General features: G+C 42.3%; 1 protein-coding gene across 1 annotated transcript in view; it reads left to right on the forward strand.

Moving 5' to 3' along the window:
* Nucleotides 1-20,799, forward strand: part of LOC126212788 (uncharacterized) — a 344,572-nt gene that overhangs the window by 257,416 nt on the left and 66,357 nt on the right. Inside the window, exons 45-47 of the mRNA XM_049940191.1 lie at nt 12,631-12,987; nt 16,595-16,773; nt 18,590-18,908. Of these exons, the coding sequence (XP_049796148.1) occupies nt 12,631-12,987; nt 16,595-16,773; nt 18,590-18,908 (855 nt within the window). The remainder of the gene's footprint in view (nt 1-12,630; nt 12,988-16,594; nt 16,774-18,589; nt 18,909-20,799) is intronic.

The following is a 20,799-nucleotide window of genomic DNA, read 5'->3' on the forward strand; positions in this document are numbered from 1 at the left end:
CTGGAAGTCGTTTCTGAAAGTATTTATATGGAGTGTAGCCACGTATGGAAGTGAAACATGGACGATAAATAGTTTGGACAAGAAGAGAAGAGAAGCTTTCGAAATGTGGTGCTGCAGAAGAATGCTGAAGATTAGATGGGTAGATCACATAACTAATGAGGAGGTACTTAATAGAATTGGGAAGAAGAGAAGTTTGTGGAACTACTTGACTAGAAGAAGGGATCGGTTGGTAGGACATGTTCTGAGGCATCAAGGGATCACACATTTAGTATTGGAGGGCAGCGTGGAGGGTAAAAATCGTAGAGGGAGACCGAGAGATGAATACACTAAGCAGATTCAGAAGGATGTAGGTTGCAGTAGGTACTGGGAGATGAAGAAGCTTGCACAGGATAGAGTATGTAATGGATCTGGGAGATGTTATTTTTTTACTGTATTTGTCGATACCAAATTGTAAATGTTTTTTTATACTTTTTGTCAGAATTTATTGTAATTTGCCTTATTATATGTCAATTTACTTATGTTTTTGAGAGTGAAAGCATATTGATTACTATTAGTAAATGTATCGAAGAATAGCAAAGAGACTGATTACAAGTGGAAGCTTGTGTGTTGTGTAAAGTATCTTTGACGCTGGAGTCGTCTTTGACTATAGTCAGTCGGCAGCTAACTCTTGGTGCGTGTTGACGGAAGAACAATGTGAAGGTCGCCGTCATAAATAATTTTGAATTATGTTACTATTTTTTTTGTATTAGCGATAAAAAAAGAAACTACATTTGAAGAAATGGTATTTGAAACACCAAAATGAGGCAAACACGTTGAACCACGTCTTTTCTGCAGCCGACAAAGATGCATTGTGGAATCATACTTAGACAACTGAAGCCAAGACTAATATCGCCTTGCAAACGTCTAACGGAAAAGGTACTGTCACGAAATATTGCAAATTTAAGTAAATAAAAAATAGTGACCATATTTTCAACTTGTGTCTTAGCCGGGATACAATATTTCAAGTAGCATGGAGAGCTGCATCAAACCAGTCTCAGGACTGAAGACTAAAACGACAACAACACCTGATTGTGGTATAATAACGAGATTGCTGCATTTATTCACTAAGAGTGTGATGTGCGACATACACAGGCATTATCCTGAAGACGATGTGTGAGGGACTGCAAAATTATACTCTCCACTTCCACAGTCGAGCAAGGGAAGAAGAGTTCGTGGCAACTGTTACTGACAGATGTGAACTGTTCCACTACAGGTACAGCCATATTTGAGACAATAAGGAGGGTTTCCGGGAGAGAAGGGACAAGCCTCGTGGCAGCCGTGGGAGTCTCCGAACCGACCATCGAGACGTTGCCCGAGCCGTGGCGACCTACTTTCCACAGTTACTTCCACCGGCTCGGCCACTACCAGTCGGGATTCGGCTTTTCGAAGCTACAGAGTGGCTGCTGAGAGGTGGTGCTGGGCTTCAGTTTCACCACTGATGGAGAGCACAACTGTGGGGAGCTGCATTCTGCGTCTCCTGCAGCTGGTCACAATAGGACCCGTTGTAGTAGTTACAGCACCTCCCAGGGCGGAGCAGAGAAATCCTCCTCACCCTTTCTAACCTCATTTGTGCTTCGGGCCAGTTTTCGAATTCTGGCGATAGGCGACTTTAATATCACTTTTAAAATCCAGGAAGGGCCCACATATTAGAGTAGTTATTGTAATATTGTCCTCACTAACTGTGTGGGCAGCAGACGATCAAGTAGGTAAAAAGACGAGGGCTAATAGAAATCCTTGGGTAAAAGAAGAAATATTGAATTTAATTGATGAAAGGAGAAAATATAAAAATGCAGTAAATGATGCAGGCAAAAAGGAATACAAACGTCTCAAAAATGAGATTGACAGGAAGTGCAAAATGGCTAAGCAGGGATGGCTAGAGGACAAATGTAAGGATGTAGAGGCTTATCTCACGAGGGGTAAGATAGATACTGCCTACAGGAAAATTAAAGAGACCTTTGGAGAGAAGAGAACCACTTGTATGAATATCAAGAGCTCAGATGGCAACCCAGTTATAAGCAAAGAAGGGAAGGCAGAAAGGTGGAAAGAGTATATAGAGGGTCTATACAAGGGCGATGTACTTGAGGACAGTATTATGGAAATGGAAGAGGATGTAGATGAAGATGAAATGGGAGATAAGATACTGCGTGAAGAGTTTGACAGAGCACTGAAAGACCTGAGTCGAAACAAGGCCCCGGGAGTAGACAACATTCCATTAAAACTACTGATGGCCTTGGGAGAGCCAGTCATGACAAAACTCTACCATCTGGTGAGCAAGATGTATGAGACAGGCAAAATACCCACAGACTTCAAGGAGAATATAATAATTCCAATCCCAAAGAAAGCAGGTGTTGACAGATGTGAAAATACTGAACTATCAGTTTAATAAGTCACAGCTGCAAAATACTAATGCGAATTCTTTACAGACGAATGGAAAAACTGGTAGAAGCGGACATCGGGGAAGATCAGTTTGGATTCTGTAGAAATGTTGGAACACGTGAAGCAGTACTGACCTCGTCAGCGGTGTCTCGGTGTGCCGACCCTCGTTCGGCCGTGTGCCGGGACGGGGCTGCGAATGGTGTCTTCCGATGCTCGGGACAGCCGGCCTGACACTGCTGGCTCACCTTTGCCCGGAACTGTACCTAAAGTGCGCGTCATTTATGATGGTGGCTGAGTTTAGGTTCGTTCTGTGCATCTGACGTCACAAAACAGTCATCCAATGAACAGAGAACGACATTGCCAGAGCTCGACTGCAGTGCAGAGCACGGACGAGTGTCTTCAGTTTTAGAAACATTCAGCCATAAATAAAGTAATTGAACAAAAGCAAAGTCTTGATAGCAGACTTTCTTTTACAGAAAGTTTGGAAAAAGCGTTCTTTATACCAATTGCTTCATATTCTATTAATTAATTAAACCAAACAAGCAATAAGCCTCCTAATTCAGGCAATAGCAAGGAAAGGTGTTTGTATCATTCTCACTAACTGCTTTTTCACAATAAAGAACAGCGGTAATTGTTATTTCCTATTGTACTTCGACTAAACGTGAGTAATTCATAGTCATACCAACAGTGTTTGTCGGTATTCAGTGTGAAATTTTAGAGTCCTTCGGGAGATGCATTGAATGACAAGCTGCAATGGTTAAAGTATTTGGCTGCTAACCGAAAGGTTCTGAGTTCAAACCTTGTTTTGTGCGTAATATTTTCTTTATTTAAAAACAATATCTACAGTGTCTTACTTCATGAATTTTATTCGTTTGAATGTAATTTTTTGAAATTTCTAGTGGCAACTAAAATCGACCATACGGAAAGTATACGCTATGGACTTTTACGTCTGCAAACTCTTCAAAATTTCGTGCAGTGGTTTACTACATCTAATGCTGCACAATAACTGCGTTGAACATCGAAACAAAATTAAGTCATTTATGGGGGGAGGTATCAGTCAAGAAGATATGTAAAAATCAAATTTTTGGGCCAAATAGTTTTTGTGAAATCGAATGATAAGTGTCAAAGCAGTGGGAACACCGTGTGTCAGCACAGGCAAGCAGTGCAGTGATGACAAAATCGCACACAGCGCGGAATGCGGGGAGCACGTCTCTGTAGCAGCGAAAGGGTTAATGCGGCCGTGGTGGCTTTACTTCATAAACTGCGCGCTCCCCCCTAAACGTAAGCTTGCGAACTATAATATGGCGCTACTTCTCTTGGCGCGTACAACTGGCAACGCAGCAATCTCCCGCATCTGGGCGGGCATGTGCGAACCACCAAGATAAAGGAATCGAACTGTAGTAGCTCGAAAATCCCTACCCGGAGGCCCGGCAGCTTCGTCGCCCGTAGTGAAGGTGAAGCTGTACCCGTGTCGTGTCCCGGCACAGACGGGAACAGGGGCAGCACTCGCAGGGTCAGTGATGCAGCCCGATTACTGTGCAAAGTACGGACCGCCTCGGCCATCCTATACACGGGAGACGAGAGTGGGGGTGATACGGCAAACGGAGCTGAGGACGCGTGGGCGGGACGAGCTCGAAAGGAGGAAGTGAGGGAGCAGTGATTACGACAGGAGAGAAACGAAAGTCGGCGTTGTCGAGGTGAATGACTGCGGTAGTGCCCGAAGGTGGGAGCGGTCCATTCACCTGCTCCGCGCGAAGCCGATTTTGACGGTGCGTGACTGACAAACGTGCAGCGTCACCGCTGCCACTCGGCAACTGCCCAGATCCTCTCTTCCCGCATCTGAAGCCCCGCGCCCACATGCAGGTGCCCGGCCTGAAGTGTGGAGAAGGCACTGCAGATTGTCCCGACGGTGTTTGCAGCACAAAGTGGAAGAGTATGGGGGGCTGAAGGCCGTGGAGTAGTTCTGCTGTACTCTTCTCCCCAGTAGGCATCGCCTGCAGGAAGTCGACGTAAACATGATCCGTAAAAGTGTCTGCTCCGTATTTCCTCATTTGTATTTTAAAGGTGCGCACAAAGTGCACTCGGCATTTTATCCAGATGTGAAAGCTGGAGACAGCAGGTAGCAAATATCGATGATACGGAAAAACTCGCAGAAGACCTCTGAGAGAAAATTATGCCCGTTGTCCGATCAGTGTGAGAGGAAGCCCTTCTGTAGCGAAAATTTTACATAGTGGTGCAACTGTAGCATTCACAGGTGTGGACCGACAGTGGCTTGAAGACTTCTCAGGTAATGGAATCCAGAATGCTGTCCTCAGTGGTGAGTGTTCGTCAGAGAGACGGTTATTGACAGAAGTGTCACACTATTATTATTTGCCAGGTGTACCGGTATGAAATGAGCGTTACGATACAAATGTGTCGATAGGGAACATTTGTTGTAAACGAGCCTTAATTTTTTTTTTTTTTTTGTTTGGTTAGTATGACATCTGTCAAAGATATTTAGTATACATCAAGTCATGGAACAAACAACACTATATGTTTTCATCGTGTTAAAAATGTCGAATTTTCTGCCAGAAAGTGATGATTTGTGGAAAGCATTAATTTTTTGTTTTCATTTGGAAAAAAGTGCTGCAGAGTCACATCGAATGCTTGTCGAGGCATATGGTGATCGTGCTCTATCAGAAGCAACGTGCAAAAGGTGGTTTCAACGGTTCAGAAATAAGATTTTGATGTAAGAAATGAAGAACGTGCAAGATTGCCAAAAAAGTTGAAAGACGCCAAATTGCAAGCAATATTGGATGGAGATGATACTTTGAGTCAGAAGCAAATGGTAGCAATGATAAATGTTGCACAACAATCAATTTCTGACCATTTGAAAGCTACGGGAAAGATCCGAAAGTGTGGAATTGAATGAAAGACAGATGGGAAACCGAAAAACCATTTGTCAAATTTTGCTTCAAAGACGTGAAAGAAAATCAATGTTGCATCGAATTGTTACTGACAATGAAAAATGGATTTATTTTAAGAATCCTAAATGAGAAAAATTGTGGGTTAATCCGGGACAACCGTCAACATCGACTATAAAACCAGACGGTTTCGGCAAGAAGACAATGCTCTGTGTTTGGTGGGATCAGAATGGTGTGGTGTATCACGAGCTTCTAAAACCCGGTGAATCTGTGAATACTAATCACTACAGGGAACAAATGATCAATTTGAACTATGCATTGATCGAAAAAAGACCAGAATGGGCCATAAGACGTGGCAAAGTAATTTTTTTACACGACAATGCACCTGCACACACAGCAATCAAAACACTCAGATGGGAGCTGCTACCCCACCAGCCGTATTCACCAGACTTGGCCCCTTCCGACTACCATTTGTTTTCATCAGTGGGACACGCATTGGCTGAGGAACACTTCGATTCCTACGAAGAAGTCGAAAATTGGGTGTCTGATTGGTTTGCTTCAAAAGACGAAAATTTCTATTGGCGTGGTGTCCACAAATTGCCAGAAAGGTGGTCAAAATGTATAGGAAACAATGGTCAGTACCTTGAATAAAATGTTTTTACTTTTCAATTCAAAATTAGTGTTTCATTTTCACAAAAAAACACTCATTTCATACCGGTACACCTGGTATATACGTAAATGATCTGGCAGACAGGGTGGGCAGCAATCTGTGATTGTTTGCTGAAGGTGCTGTGCTCTGTGGCAAGGGGTCAGTAGTTGATAGACTGTAGGAGGGTACGACTTAGACAAGATTTCTAGTTGGTGTGATGAAAGGCAGCTAGTTCTAAATGTAGGAGAATGTAAGTTAACCCTCTTGCTGCTGTGGGCATGTACGTATGTCCTGCAGTGCCGCTTCCCCAGTACTGTGGATGTGTTCAGGTGCACCACTCCGGTATTCCTACAGTGCTGTGCATACTGAGCTGCCGACCTCTCACTGCTGCAGGTGAGTTACTTTCGTATCTCGGGGAATAAAAGGGTTTCGAGTATTTATCGTACGGCGTATGTGCCTCATTGCGTGCTATCGTTTGCAGAAAACCTCATCTCAGTATCTTACATCATTTGAGATATGATAATTGAATTGACCACACGATTCCGAATGTGCAGTGACGTGGAGGGGTGCGTCCCACATGACTGTCCTTTGGGTATAAAACCCAATAACTTGAGAATTAAATGAAATTATCACCAGTTTTAAATAAAGTTTCAATACCTTACCTAAGTTTCAGTCTCTGAAATGTACGAGCTAAAACCATCCGTACGCAAAGTTTAAGCAATGCATTTTTACCTCTGCACACTCTTTGAAATTTCGTGCAGTGTTTTACTCAAATTGATGCAGCCCAGAAAGTACAAGGGATAATGACAGTAAATTAAGTCCTTTATCGAGAAAAGATGTCGGACTGTAAGACGTGCAAATTTCAACTTTTTTATGTAATAGTTCTCGAAAAATAGGGTAATAAGTATTTTACGTCGGGCAGAATGCCGCCTCTCGGCACAGGCGTCAGCATACGTCAAGGAGTGCAGTTTCAGTACAGAATGCAGAGAGGACGTCTGAAGCAGTGAAACGGTTAATGGAGGTTAGTAGGAAAAACAAACGTATAATGTTAGACTACAGCATTAGTAGTGTCCTTCTCAACACATCACATTGTTTGTGTCTTGAGGTGTAATATTGCAAAGTGATAAAATGTAGAAAAACGTGTGGGGGTTGTGATAAGGAAGGCAAGTGGTCAAATTTGTTTCATTGGTAGAGTTTTGGGGAAGAGTTGTTCATCTGTAAATGAGAGAGCATACAGGATGCTAATGCGAACTATTCTTCAATGATTCCAGAATGAGATTTTCACTCTGCAGCGGAGTGTGCGCTGATATGAAACTTCCTGGCAGATTAAAACTGTGTGCCGGACCGAGACTCGAGCTCGGGACCTTTGCCTTTGACGGGCAAGTGCTCTACTGACTGAGCTACCCAAGCACAACTCACTCCCCGTCCTCACAGCTTTACTTCTGGCAGTATCTCGTCTCCTACCTTCCAAACTTTACAGAAGCTAAGCCATTTGTCCGCAATATCCTTTCGTTCAGGAGTTCTAGTTCTGCAAGGATCGCAGGAGAGCTTCTGTAAAGTTTGGAAGGTAGGAGACGAGGTACTGGCAGAAGTAAAGCTGTGACGACGGGGCGTGACTCGTGCTTGGGTAGCTCAGTCGGTAGAGCACTTGCCCGCCAAAGGGAAAGGTCCCGAGTTCGAGTCTCAGTCCGGCACACAGTTTTAATCTGCCAGGAAGTTTTATTCTCGAATGTTTCGGATCCGTACCTTGTCGAGTTAAAGGAAGACACCGAAGCGATTGGTAGGCAGGCTGCTAGATTTATTACCGGTAGGTTCGAACGACACGCAAGTGCTACGGAGCTGCTTAGGGAACACGAATGGGAATCCTCAGAGGGACGACGTCGTTCTTTTTGAGGAACACAATTGAGAAACTGTAGAGAACCTGCATTTGAAGCTGACTGCAGAAAGATTCTACTGCCTGCCAATGTATATTTCACGTAAGGCCTGTGAAGATAAGGGTAGAGAGATTAGGGTTCATACAGAGATATGCAGACAGTTGTTTATCCCTCTTTCTGTTAGCGAACGTAACGGAAAGGAAATGACTGGTAGTGGTTCGGGTCACCTCACACCCTACAGTGGCGTGCTGATAATGTATGCAGATGCAGGTGTCTGAACACCTGCTCTCGTCCCTCGAACCATACAAAAGCTGTACCCTCCTTCCACGGTTTTCGAACGGACGCACAGTCGGCGCCACGCTCGGGATAAATTTTCCGCGATACGTTACCTTCCCTGAGAAAGACTGGCCCTCCTACAGATATGTGGGGTGAGGAAGCACGACGCTGGCTTCGGCCAGCTTTCGTGTGGGCTTAATACTGTCACAGGAGATAGTGTGCGCCAGATATTCCACCGACGGTTGGGATAAGAGAGATTTCTCGATATTGCATTTGGAGACTACGGACTGGAGGGTGTGAAACGGCCGGTGCGAGTTTGCGAGTTGTTCTCCCGACGCGGTCCCCGTCACCGCAGTGTCGTCTGGCAGTCCTCGAGGAATCTGACTGTGACGCGGGAGAATCGCCGTGCAGTAGGTAGGGCACGCTGTCGCCCTTCACGTCTGCATCTGCTGTTTGTGAAAAAGTAATGGACTCCTCCTGCGTTGTCGGTCGGAGATTAAAAAGTCGGATTAGGGAATTACTGTCCCAGGCATAGCTTTTTTTAAGTCACCACATATTGTGTGAGTAAAATTGGAACACTTCTGTTTACGTTCATTTATTGGGGTGCACCTAAGGTGTAGAAGGTCGTGTATCTGCTACCGGATCCTCCCTCGAAACTGTGTCTGTCGACGGTGGTCGCCCGCCAGATTCCTCGGGCATCTGGATCATTTCCTTTGTGGAAATCGATTCCACGAGTCACTGTAGCTTGAAATCTACATTTTCACAATCACTGACACCGTTATGACGGACAGTCCTGAAAACTGTTTCGTTCGGTGATCGCCGATCCCAGTTGTCTCTCGTCGTCGTGTAAGACGTGTCGTCTTGCCGTGATGTAGGCGTGCTGTCGTGTGATCGAATTCCTCGTGAAGTCCTCTTTGGCCTTCCCGGCTACTGTCACCACTTTATCGTCATACTCACCTGGTACATTTGTTCCTTTACGCTGTTTTGGGGCACGGTGTCCACAATGCCCGGGAACCGTTACCCGCCGTGTCTCTGTGGGGCGCACAGTCCCACAGTGTGTGCTGTGGAGTGCGTACACTGCTGCAAGCACGACTGTCGTCATTGCCTTCTGCTTTTGTACAGGTACGTAGCATACGGTCCGTGACCAGTCAGGTAACGTATGACTCTGCTCGATGGGTGAAAAAATATTGTTTTAGTTAATTAGTTAAGTCTTCCATTGATCTATCTCACGGTAACCGTTATGTTGTGCAACGTGTCAAGTGCGTAAGAAACGTGCACACGAGTTGAGGTGGTATTTTTTAAGAAAACTTAAAAATTTTAGTACATATATCATTCCCTTAAATGGCACAAAATGCATATACTATGCTTAGGGATTGATTTATTGCTGTTGAAGAAGTCATCTATGGTATAGAAGGAGTTGTCAAGGAGATATGAATTCAATTTATTTTTGAAAATATTACTGCCGTCTGTCAGACATTTTATTTCATCTGGTAATTTATCGAAAAGTTTTACAGCAGCACGTTTTACCCCTTTCCGTGCCAAAGGTAGGTTAAGTAGAGAATAGTGTAAGTATTTTTTTCTTCTCGTATTATATTCGTGAATGTCACTGTTGTTTTTAAAATCGTCCATGTTGTTGAGAACAAATTTCATTACTGAGTAAGTGTACTGTGATGCTGGTGTAAGAATTTCTAACCGTTTAAACAGACACCTACCAGATGTGCGACTATGAGCACCACACATTATTCTAACCATTTTCTTTTGAGCAGTGAATACTTTTAGCCTAAGTGTTTAGCTACACCAAAATATTATTCTGTATGGCATCAGAGAGTGAAACATGTAAAGTATGTTAGCTTGCTAATTTCTGTATCCTCAAAACAGGTGATTATTCCAATTTCAAAAGTTGCTGAACCTAGTCGCTTTAAGAGATCCGAAATATGAATTTTCCAATTAAGATTCTTATTTATATGTACACCCAAAAACTTACTTTACTCTACTCTGGCTACAGACATCTGTTGATGTGTAATATTTATTGAAGGAACTGTACTCCTTGCAGCAGAAAATTTGATGTCCTGTGTTTCTTCAAAGTTCAGAGCAAACCCATTCACATAAAGCCATTAATAACTTCTCCAAAGACATTATTTGTATCATTTTCTATTGTAGTTTCTTTCACTGGATTAATAATGTATCATCAGCAAACAGTGTCAGTTTACCTTCTGGTTTCATTGAGGTCATTCACATGGATCGAGAACAGAAGGGGACCCGTGATAGAAACCTGTAGAATACCTAATGTAATTTCACCCTAGTTAGATGAAGTGGCAAACTTCCTTAAATCACTTAAACCATGTAAAGGAACTTTCTGCTGCCTGCTCTGTAGATATGACTTAAACCACTCATATACTGTTCTATGTATACCACAGAACTGTAATTTCTGTGACATGTCATGGTTCACACAATCAATTGCTTTGGATAAGTCACAGAAAATTCCTATTGGTGACATTTTCCTATTCAAAGACTCTATTTTGTTGGCAGTGAAATTGTCGATTACTGTCTCAGTGGAACAGCATTTTTGAAATCCGAACTGTTGTTTACTAAGTATTCCATTACTGTCGAGGTGGCTAACCACTCTCAAGTACATTACTTTCTCGATGATTTTTGAAAATTCTGTAAGCAAAGATACTGGCCAGTAATTATTGAAATCTGTGGTGTCCCCTTTTTTGTAGAGAGGATTGAAAATGGCATATTTTAACCTGTCTGGGAAAATACCTTGAGTTAGGGTTGCATTACATATGTGACTCATAACATCAGCTGTAACTGTTACACATTGTTTTAATGTCTTGTTAGAGATGTCATCTACTCCAACAGGACATTTATTTTTCAAAGATTTAATGATTTTCCTCATTTCACAAGAGTTTGTTAGCTGAAAATTAATCTGACTGAAGTTTCTCAACTGACTTCCGTATACTGTGAGGCTTTTTCTTTGAACTATTCTCATCAGTTTTTGCACCTACACTTAAGAAATGGCCGTTAAATACATTAGACACTTGTTTACTGTTGGTTAAGATGGTCTCGTTTGCTTTAATAGGGAATGCTACCTACTCCAGTGTTTACTTTTCCTGTCTCCCTTCTAACAACATTCCATTGATTTTATTGACCGAGTTGTAAATTTCATCTCTAAGATAAATATTTCTTGATTTTCTGACAACTTTTCTCAATATTTTACAATAATTTTTACAGTGTAAAATTACTTCTGGGTCTTTTACTAATTCTTGTTGTCTCATACAATTTGCTTTTTCTTTCTGAAGACACTTTAATACCTGTAGTAATCAAAGGTTTCTTTGAAAACTGTTTGGTGTTGCATTTAGTAATTTTTTTGGCAACAGTGTTAAAAAAGGGATATAAATTTATCAAAAAATATGTTGCTTTTATCATTAGCATTTGGATCATTAAGTAGTTCTCCCCAATTAACATTTCTTAAACTTTCTCTAGGCAACCCTACACTTCTACAAAATGGTTTCTAAACTGTACACCATGCTAGGTTTTGTTAGTTAATCAATTGTGCATCATGGTCCGTTTATCACTGGGAAAGCATGTGTTAGTTTTACATCCTCTTGCTGTACAGATACACTAACTATTAGTGCGCCAGTGTCTTTAATTATACTTGTAGGGAAATTGATCACTGGTTCTAAGTTGTATGTCATTAATAGCACTTCTAGTTCACTTTTCTTATCAGAATTGCTTAGAAAGTTTGTATTGAAATCACCACAGATTAATAACTTCTTCTTTTTGTCTGGCAGACAGCATAATAGGGAGACAAACGTTTTTATAAATAGCTCCCAATCTCAAAAGGGGACCTTTACACTGTTGCTAATATCAACACTACATTATCTAGCTGTAGTTCACACGCACAAACTTCAAACTGCTGATCGACACACAATTTGCTTACTTCTACAGTTTTGTATTTGTGCCCTTGTTTTGTGTAAATTGCTACTCCTCGTTTAACTGTGCTAGATCTGCAAGTGCAAGATGCTAAATTATACCCATTTATACTGACACTATCCATCTCCACAGTTACATGGTGTTCAGACAGACAAAGTACATCACTCTCGTTCTTATTTTTGAGATCATCTAAACACACTAACAGCTCATCTACTTTATATTTTATCCCCCTGATATTTTGATGAAGTAAATTGATACTACCCATAGCTGTATCCCTATTTACTGTACACAAAGCTTCTTTTATTCTATTTTTCTCGATTGCTGTCTTTCTGAACTTTGACTTTAACCTAAAAAACCTGTTCGCCATTTTAGTCTTTCCCTGATCTCAGGGAGAACTCCGTACGGTGTTCTACGTGAACTGAAGTTTCCCATTAATTTTGCATCTCGTATTAACTTACTTGTTTTGGCCTCAGTTGCAAGTACAATTTGAAGTTCTGCTTTGAACGTCTCTGTTTAACCAGCACAAACCTCGTCAAATCTTTAACCACCGAACACTGTCTTTCTCCCACGGAAACAGTACCGCCGGCTCGACCCCGACCGGCCCGTCGAAGTCTGAGGTTGGTGGCACCGGCTGGGCTGCTGCAGACTCGTCCCACCTCGGCGGCAGCCACTGCGAGTACGACACCGCAGCGTCGGACGTGATGGTGTCGACGGGCGACGCCGGTACTCTGACCTCCGCGTCCTGTGGCATTTCGGACAGTGGCGGTGGCAAAACTTACACTGACAGCGGGAGAACTGGCACAGGCAGAGCTGCTGGCGAGGGAGGCAAGAAGTGGTACCTCCGTGGCACTGACTCTGCCAGTCCTGCCACCACTAAGCCACAGCTCACCCACAAGGCACTCATTGCTGGTGCCATAGCACAGTCACCGTACAGGTTGGTAACACTGCTGCAAGATGATTCTTCTCTCGATTCGAATACTGTACACTGTCCTTAATATTTGCCACGGTAGTTCAGCACTACCCGTGGTATCTTAATTGTATAGTAGGAATAAATTACTGTTGTTTTGGTCACTGACTGTAAGTGTGGTTGATGTATTTCTCCATTTGTCTCACTTGCAACAAAATCGGCGTAACTACTCTACGTTGATTAACATTGTTTTTTTTTCCCCCGTCGGGCTTCTGACTACTCGTGCACCGATCTCTTCACTTAGACGAGCGCCTTCGACAGATGTCCTCAATTATTTATTTGAAATATTCTAATCTTACCGTCCAGTTTTTATCCTCTGCAGCTCCGTGCAGAATCGTGCGAGTTATTAACACTTATCATCCTGTCCCTTCTTTGTATCAGTGTTTACGTAATGTTTCTTTCTTCTTCAGTTGTGCAGAGAAACCCCTCACTTCTCATTGTATCACTCTACCTAATTTTCAAAATCCTTCTACAGCTTCATATTTCGAATGCATCCCGGTTTTTCTTCCGTTCCAGTTTCCCCACAGTCCGTAGTTCACTTCCGTGCTCGCTTTGGTCCGAATCGCTTCCCCACAGTCCACGGTTCAATTCCGTGCTTGCTTCGGTCGTAATCTACACTGTGAGAAATTACTAACCCAGATTAAAGTGTATGTTAGATACTACCAGACTTCTTTTAGCCAGGAATGCCATTTTTGCCTGTGCTATTCTGCGTTTTAAGGTCTCTTTCCTTTGTATTTCGTGAGCTGTTTTGTTTCATCCACACTTACATCTACACAGATACTCTGCAAGCCACCGCGCAGTGTATGGCGGAGGGTACCCTGTACCGTTAATAGTCATTTCCTTTCCTGTTCCACTCACAGATAGTAATGGAAAGACGACTGTCTGTATGCCTCTGTGTGTGCCCTAATTTCTCAAATCTTATCTTTGTGGTCCTTGTGCACTATGTATCTTGGCAGCAGTAGAATCTTTCAGCGGTCAGCTTCAAATGCCAGTTCTCTAAATTTTATCAGTAGTGTTCCTCAAAAAGAACATCGCCTTCCCTCCAGGGATTCCCATTTGAGTTCCCGAAGCATGTCTGTAACTCTTACGTGGTGTTCAGACCTTCCGGTAACAAATCTAGCAGCCCGCCTCTGAATTGCTTCAACGTCTTCCTTCAGCCCGACGTGGTACGGGTTCCAAACACGCGAGCAGTACTCGAGAATAGGTCACACCGGCACCCTATATGTGGCCTCCTTTACAGCAGGACCGCTGTTTCCTAAAATTCTCCCAATAAACTGAAGTCGACTGTTCAGCTTGGCCTACCGCAGTTCTCACGTGTTCTTTCCGTTTCATTCCACTTTGTAACATTACGCCGTAGTAATACTGTAACTTAACATTACAGGCTTGTTCTTCCTACTCATCTGCATTAACTTACATTTTTCCACATTTAGAGCTAGCTGCTATTCATCAAACCAACTGGAAATTTTGTCTATGTCATCTTGTATCTTTCCTACTGTTACTCAACTTTGACATCTAAGTGTACACCACAGCATCTTCAGCAAAGAACCGCAGATTGCTTCCCGTGCTTTTCACCAAATCATTCGTGTGTAAAGAGAACCACAGCACTATCCTACTTTCCTGGGGCACTCCTGACAATGCTCTCGTCTCTGACGAACGTTTGCTGTCCGGGGAAACGTACGGGGTTCTATTATTTAAGAAGTCTTCCAGCCACTCACATATCTGTAAACTTATTCCGTATGCTTGTACCTTCATTAATAATTGCCTGCAGTGGGGCACCGTGTCAAATGCTCTCCAGAAATCCATAAATATGGAATCTGCCTGTTGCCTTTCATCCATAGTTCTCAGTACATCATGTTAGAAAAAGGCAAGCTGAGTTTTGCACGAGTGATGCTTTCTGAAACTGGGCTGATTTGTGGACATAAACTTCTCAGTCTCAAGAAAGTTTATTGTATTTGATCTGAGAATATGTTCAAGGATTCTGCAGCAAACAGAAGTTAGGGATATTGGTCTGTAACTTTGCAGGTCCATTCTGTAACATTATACGGGTATGTCCTATATAGTCGGGCCTACTTTGCGTCACGTGAGTGTAGGGGAGTCGAAACCAGTAGTGACCCGTGACGTCGTATCAACTTGAGACTTTTTTTTATTCATGTCATTCATTTCTAAATTTTATTGATTATTTACAGAGTAAAGAATTTAATTATGTACAACATTTAATAGGTAATGCATTTTAATGAGACAGATATAAATATGTTTTGACATAGCAAATAACCTTGTTGCATTATGCACGACGTTTTCTCTTTGTAAGAACAAAAACTTCTGTGTTGCTCGTGTGAGCGATCGAGTAGTCGAGTGCGGATCTGCTGTAACTTTCACGAATGGGCATAGAATTGTTAATTTGCAACCTGCAGTTGATTTAAAAATTATTCTAGGGAACCACGGCCCTACTTTGGTGCAAACAAATCGCGCGGGAATTCTCAAATATCGGCGCGGAGTTCGAGATACGCGGCTGCATATCGGGCGTTATTGTCGCGTGTGTGATTCAGTGACATTAACCGCAATTTACGGACATTACCTTGATAATAACTATCAGAGACTTATATGAGCGGCATAGTAATTGTCTTGATGCTTAAAGCAAGTGAGAAGCGATATACGGTCGGGATAGGACAAATATTAATCATTGCATAGTCAGCTTGTTGATAGGTTGCTTAGCAACTGATAAACGGACAGTGATAGAATTATTGCAACGATCTTTTAAGTGTTATTGACCATTACACACACATCAAAAACTAACTACTCTAACTGTGAGTGGCTTCTGGATTGGATGAGTGATTTTTTCCCATCCCCCCTCCCGCTAATTGGTATTGATAAACTTCTTTCCAGATTGAAACTTCATCAATAGTGTCGCACTCATTCAGTTTAGTAGAACAACATATAGTACTAGCCATGCTACTATTTATAGTTTTAAAAGAAAAGGGAGCACATACCTGTTTTCTTTTGAGAAATGTTCGTATTTCTCAAATCTCAGAGATTTTGCATTCTTATCCTGAGAGTTGCCTTATTTTCAATTTTCTATTTGCACCATTTCTCAAATGCTTTGATTCTCTTCTTTTGTGGTTTTCTCACAGTCCATGGCTCACAACCGTACAATGCTGTGCTCTAAACATACGTTCTGAGAAATTTCTTTTTCCAGTTAAGTTCAGACGGTAGGAGCCTTCCCCTTGTCCGGAATGTCACTGCTGCCTGTGCTGTTCTGCGTTTTGTGTCTGTGTTGTGTCCGTCAAATGTTACTTAGCTTCCGAGGCAGCAGACTCTCGTAACTTCACGGTCCCTAATGTTATAAATAAATGAAATCAGACGACACAATATCGAGAACAATGTTTTTCTTCAAGTTGACGGGAGGGAAATCTTTAAAACGAGGGTGTATTTCTCCAATTGTACAGTGTCAGGAGGGGTACGGGGACTTGTCGGACACGTGTTAAAGGTGCCCGAACGGGCCCTCTTCCCCGAGTTCCGAACCCAGATATCCTTCGGGCGATCCGGATCGTAACGTACGTTTTTGTTTGTCCGGCAGGAAATTGACGCTGTCGGAGATCTACGATAACATCGCGAGCCGCTTCCCCTACTTCAGATGCAACAGGAAGATCTGGCTGCACGCGATAAGCTGCTGCCTGTGGTATAACAAGTGCTTCGTCAAAGTACCGCAGGAGGGCGGCGACGACAAGGCGAAATGCTGCAACTACTGGACACTCGGTGAGTCTCGTGGCTGGACTTGTCACCGTCCCACCTACTCTTTTCCTATACATACATACATATTAAGACACCTAAATTCTTCTTTTCCTAAGTCATTTTGTCTTCTTCATCAGAATCAACGGATTTGCTGTGCAAAATAATCCTCTGTGGATATCAAAGCTGTCTCTAATTGTATAGTGCTGTATACCGTGTGACAATTACAAACACTGAAAAAACATTAACGGAGCTTTCGCAGACTGTATTGTTCGTCTTGTGTTCTCTTCTATTTCTTCTACTGTAAACACTCGATCACAGATGCAAACGAACGGTAGTGAACCCTGACGAATTGTCGGCTAATGGTTATTTGTATACGGTCACTTCCATTAAGTCCGTCGTAAACGAGGCTTAAGAAGAATATAGTGGCAGAATGTAGCATTAATGAAAGGTTTGTTTTTGAACAGACAGAGGTGCTGTGAAAGATTTATTGGTTTTGGGATGTGGCTAGAAAAGAGGCAGTGGAAATGTGAGTATAGTCTGGTGTGGTGATTTGCAACTGAGGTGTGTGTAGGACGTGCTATTACCAAAAATATGTCAAAAACACTCTGACGAGAAACCGTGGGCAGTGGGCAGAATAGGCGGCAAACGACGGACTGACACCCCGCCAGGGAGCTTCGCACCGTCAGCTGTGAAATTTCTTCCAGAGGTGTGCATCGTCCCATCCGCCAGGCTGTCGACAGAGGAGTCTGTGGTCCAGCAATTGCAAAGAAATGAACTGGATGTGAACCAGATGCAGATGACGAATAGGTAATTCGTCGAAACGATGCAATAATACGATACCGTGGTTTGGGTGATAACCCGAGATGATTTCGTGTTGTAACCTCCCGACAGTAAAAAATATAGGTATAGCATTCACATTCACATTTAGTGTAACTACCCAACAGAAAAAATAAGTATGTTGCATTCACTTTCTAGTGTAACTTCCCAACAGTAAAAAATATAATTATGAGATTCACATTCAGTGTAACTGTCCAACAAATAAATTTCGTAACCTATCAATAATAAAGATGTGACTAACCTCTCAATAAAATTATGGCTCACTTATAACCTTTCAATAATTGACTGTGAATTTAAACTGGTAAATTGGACTTCAGCAATGCTGCGTCACGGCCCTGAAAGATCATTCTGAATAAATTGAAACTCTTACCTCGATAAGGTCGCCGGATAACGCATATATGTCTGCTCCTATAAGAATTTTTTCTGCTACGGCCCAGTGCAATGCTGGCCAATAGATTTGTCATGTATAAAAAGAAACAACTGCTTTTTCTCTACAATAATCGGGATGACCACGGATTGGAGAAATTAGTAAATTCTTTAAATTGAGATTAATGATTGTCAAAGTTAATTTTTATAAGAAAGATTATTATTAAGAAATTTTTTTTTAAAAACATTTACACGGGACTCGACATAACAATAGTACAGATGCGTGAGGCTGCTTTTACCTTATACTACATCGCTCAGGCACCGCCATTGCTCCACACGACCGGCCCAGCCAACACCATACACCAGACTGCTAGCAACAACTGCTACACAATTCCTACTCCATACAACACTGCTCTCTGGTCAGAGATTCTTTTACAGCTAACATATCGCAGGCAGCGCGTGAGCAATCCATCGAAATTACATCTGCTCGAGTGTGCTAGCGACAAATTCCTTAATCGTGGACCTCGTACAGTGTAGATGTAGAAGATTTCGTCGACCTACACGATTTTGTGTTCAATAAAGGTGGATTCCTCATTTGTGCTCACTACCAAACAATTGCCGTGCCTGTCGGTTCCAGACCCACGGTACGAGGACGTGTCTGAGAACGACGGATCCCGCGACAGGCGCACGAAGCGGCCACGACGCGGGGGCCCGGCAGCGACGGTGCCCGCGCACCGGGCGTTCTCGCACCACGGCCGGCACCGACACGTCGACGACGACCCCTGTCGGGAGCGACACCGCTCCGGCCCGTCCGAACACCTCCGGCTGCCGGAGAACGCGGCCGGGTCACTGTCGGAGCCCTCGGTGTGTACTGCCGGCGGCGGAGGTAGTGGCGTAGGGAGCGGCGCAGTCGGAGGCGGCACCGCGTCGGTCTCCGCCTACCCCCACTACTCCAGGTAAAGGAACAGCTCACTACTTTGCAGTCGTATCGCTATCGATCTGAGATTCGTTAACATTCCTTATACATTCTCAGTCCACAAATTTGTAGTTAAGATTGTGGTTTCAGTACTTCAGGAGCTCCAAATAGTCCCCACATTTTGAGTACAATGCACAGATCGTTCGTACAATCATTTGAAAATGACAGAAAAATTCTTCTTTTGGGTGTTGTTCAACTCGTATGTCACATTGGCTCGAATGTCAGTTATGTCATCAAAACAGTGATGCTTCACGTGAATTTCTGCACTTTGTAATTATGTGGTAAGTTTGTACTCATATCACAATCGTGTCACGTGTCAGGATTTTTCAGAAAAGAATTGACCACTTTTTTGCATTTTAACCGAGTCACGGCAGGCTTTTGTACGTCACTGTTTTTGTTTAAGAGTCGAGGTGTGCAGGAAAAACTTCAAAACATTCTTGAGAAAATCGTTAATAATCGATTCGTTATGTCGCTTCTTTGCAGTGTGTAACACGATGACAGTGACGTGCTACAGCCACGCGTCCGCTTCTCGACACTGCGTGCTCGTAACTGTCTGTGCGTCGAGGCAGTTTATTTGTCTAATGAAGTTGGTAAATACTCCCCTCATTGCCATGTCGATATTACAAAACCAGAATGTAACAAAATACTTACCACCAATGTGTGCAGTTTCAGTCGGTTAGTAAAATGCTTGCCAACTGATAATTCTTCAGTTTTATTAGTACAGACACTTTTCCTGTTTAAAATGCTTCCTCGCACCTTAATGTAATTTGTCTGATGTAATGCTGCTTCGACAGTGGTTATATGTCAGTTTTTTTGTAAAAAATTTAAAATTCGAATGTGGCTTAAACAAACGTGGGTATTGGATGATAGATGGCATTTCTAACTAGTGATGTAACTTTGTTGTGAGACATTTTTGCCTTAAAAGTTTTCAATATATTCACAGAATAAGCTAATACAGATTGTTCATCACAAAAAGGTGCCAATAACTATGAATTAAACTCCTCTAGTGTGGTTTTTGCCACTTCACATTTATATATTTTACAGGATAAGTTACTGCCTCTGTAGAAAACTTAAAATCTGACGTCATTCATATTTATGTGTTGACAGTGACAAGTATAATTTATAATCAAGTTAATACATAAAAATTTTGGCTGTGTAATAGAAAAACTTGTTAAATATGGAATGTGATGGGAATGAGAATGGAAATACTAATAAACATGTGAAATAATGTCGTTGACGGTATTCGTAGTGAGCAAGTGGTGTTTGCCGTGTGGATATCTGACGGTTTGTTTGGTGTCATCACATTTTGCCATGTTACATACACACCCGTCCACTGCCAAATTTATGCGCAAGACTCGTGAGGATAAGGTGGAGTAGAACAGGAAGTGTATTACAAAGCTGTAAATAACAATATGTTTCTTGTTATACAATACATACAAACATTTAGCAATGTAACATATTAATTTGTGAATGTTGTACTCTAAGTAATATAATTTCATAGAGAATTTTTGTGACATAATAGCTTTGATGTAATAAATACAGTTTATGCTATGCTTCAGAGGTTAGTAATATTTGACAACATATTTTTTCCTTTCCATTTGAGACCTCATTGCCACAATCCCAAAGTTGTGTCCATTGTGCATATTCAGAAAGTGTCAGCACAGTGTGTCCCATATTTCATTATCCTGCTCTAGTAATTTATGGCTCACACCATAAAGATACAGCTGAAATTACGAATGACCATAATTAAAAAATTATCCAGATTACATGTATATATAATCTGAAATAAAATATATCTAAAAACAAAGATGATGAGACTTACCAAACAAAAGCGCTGGCGGGTCGATAGACACACAAACAAACACACAAAA

Source organism: Schistocerca nitens, chromosome 11 (assembly GCF_023898315.1).
Source record: "Schistocerca nitens isolate TAMUIC-IGC-003100 chromosome 11, iqSchNite1.1, whole genome shotgun sequence".
Classification (NCBI taxonomy): Eukaryota; Metazoa; Arthropoda; class Insecta; order Orthoptera; family Acrididae; genus Schistocerca; species Schistocerca nitens.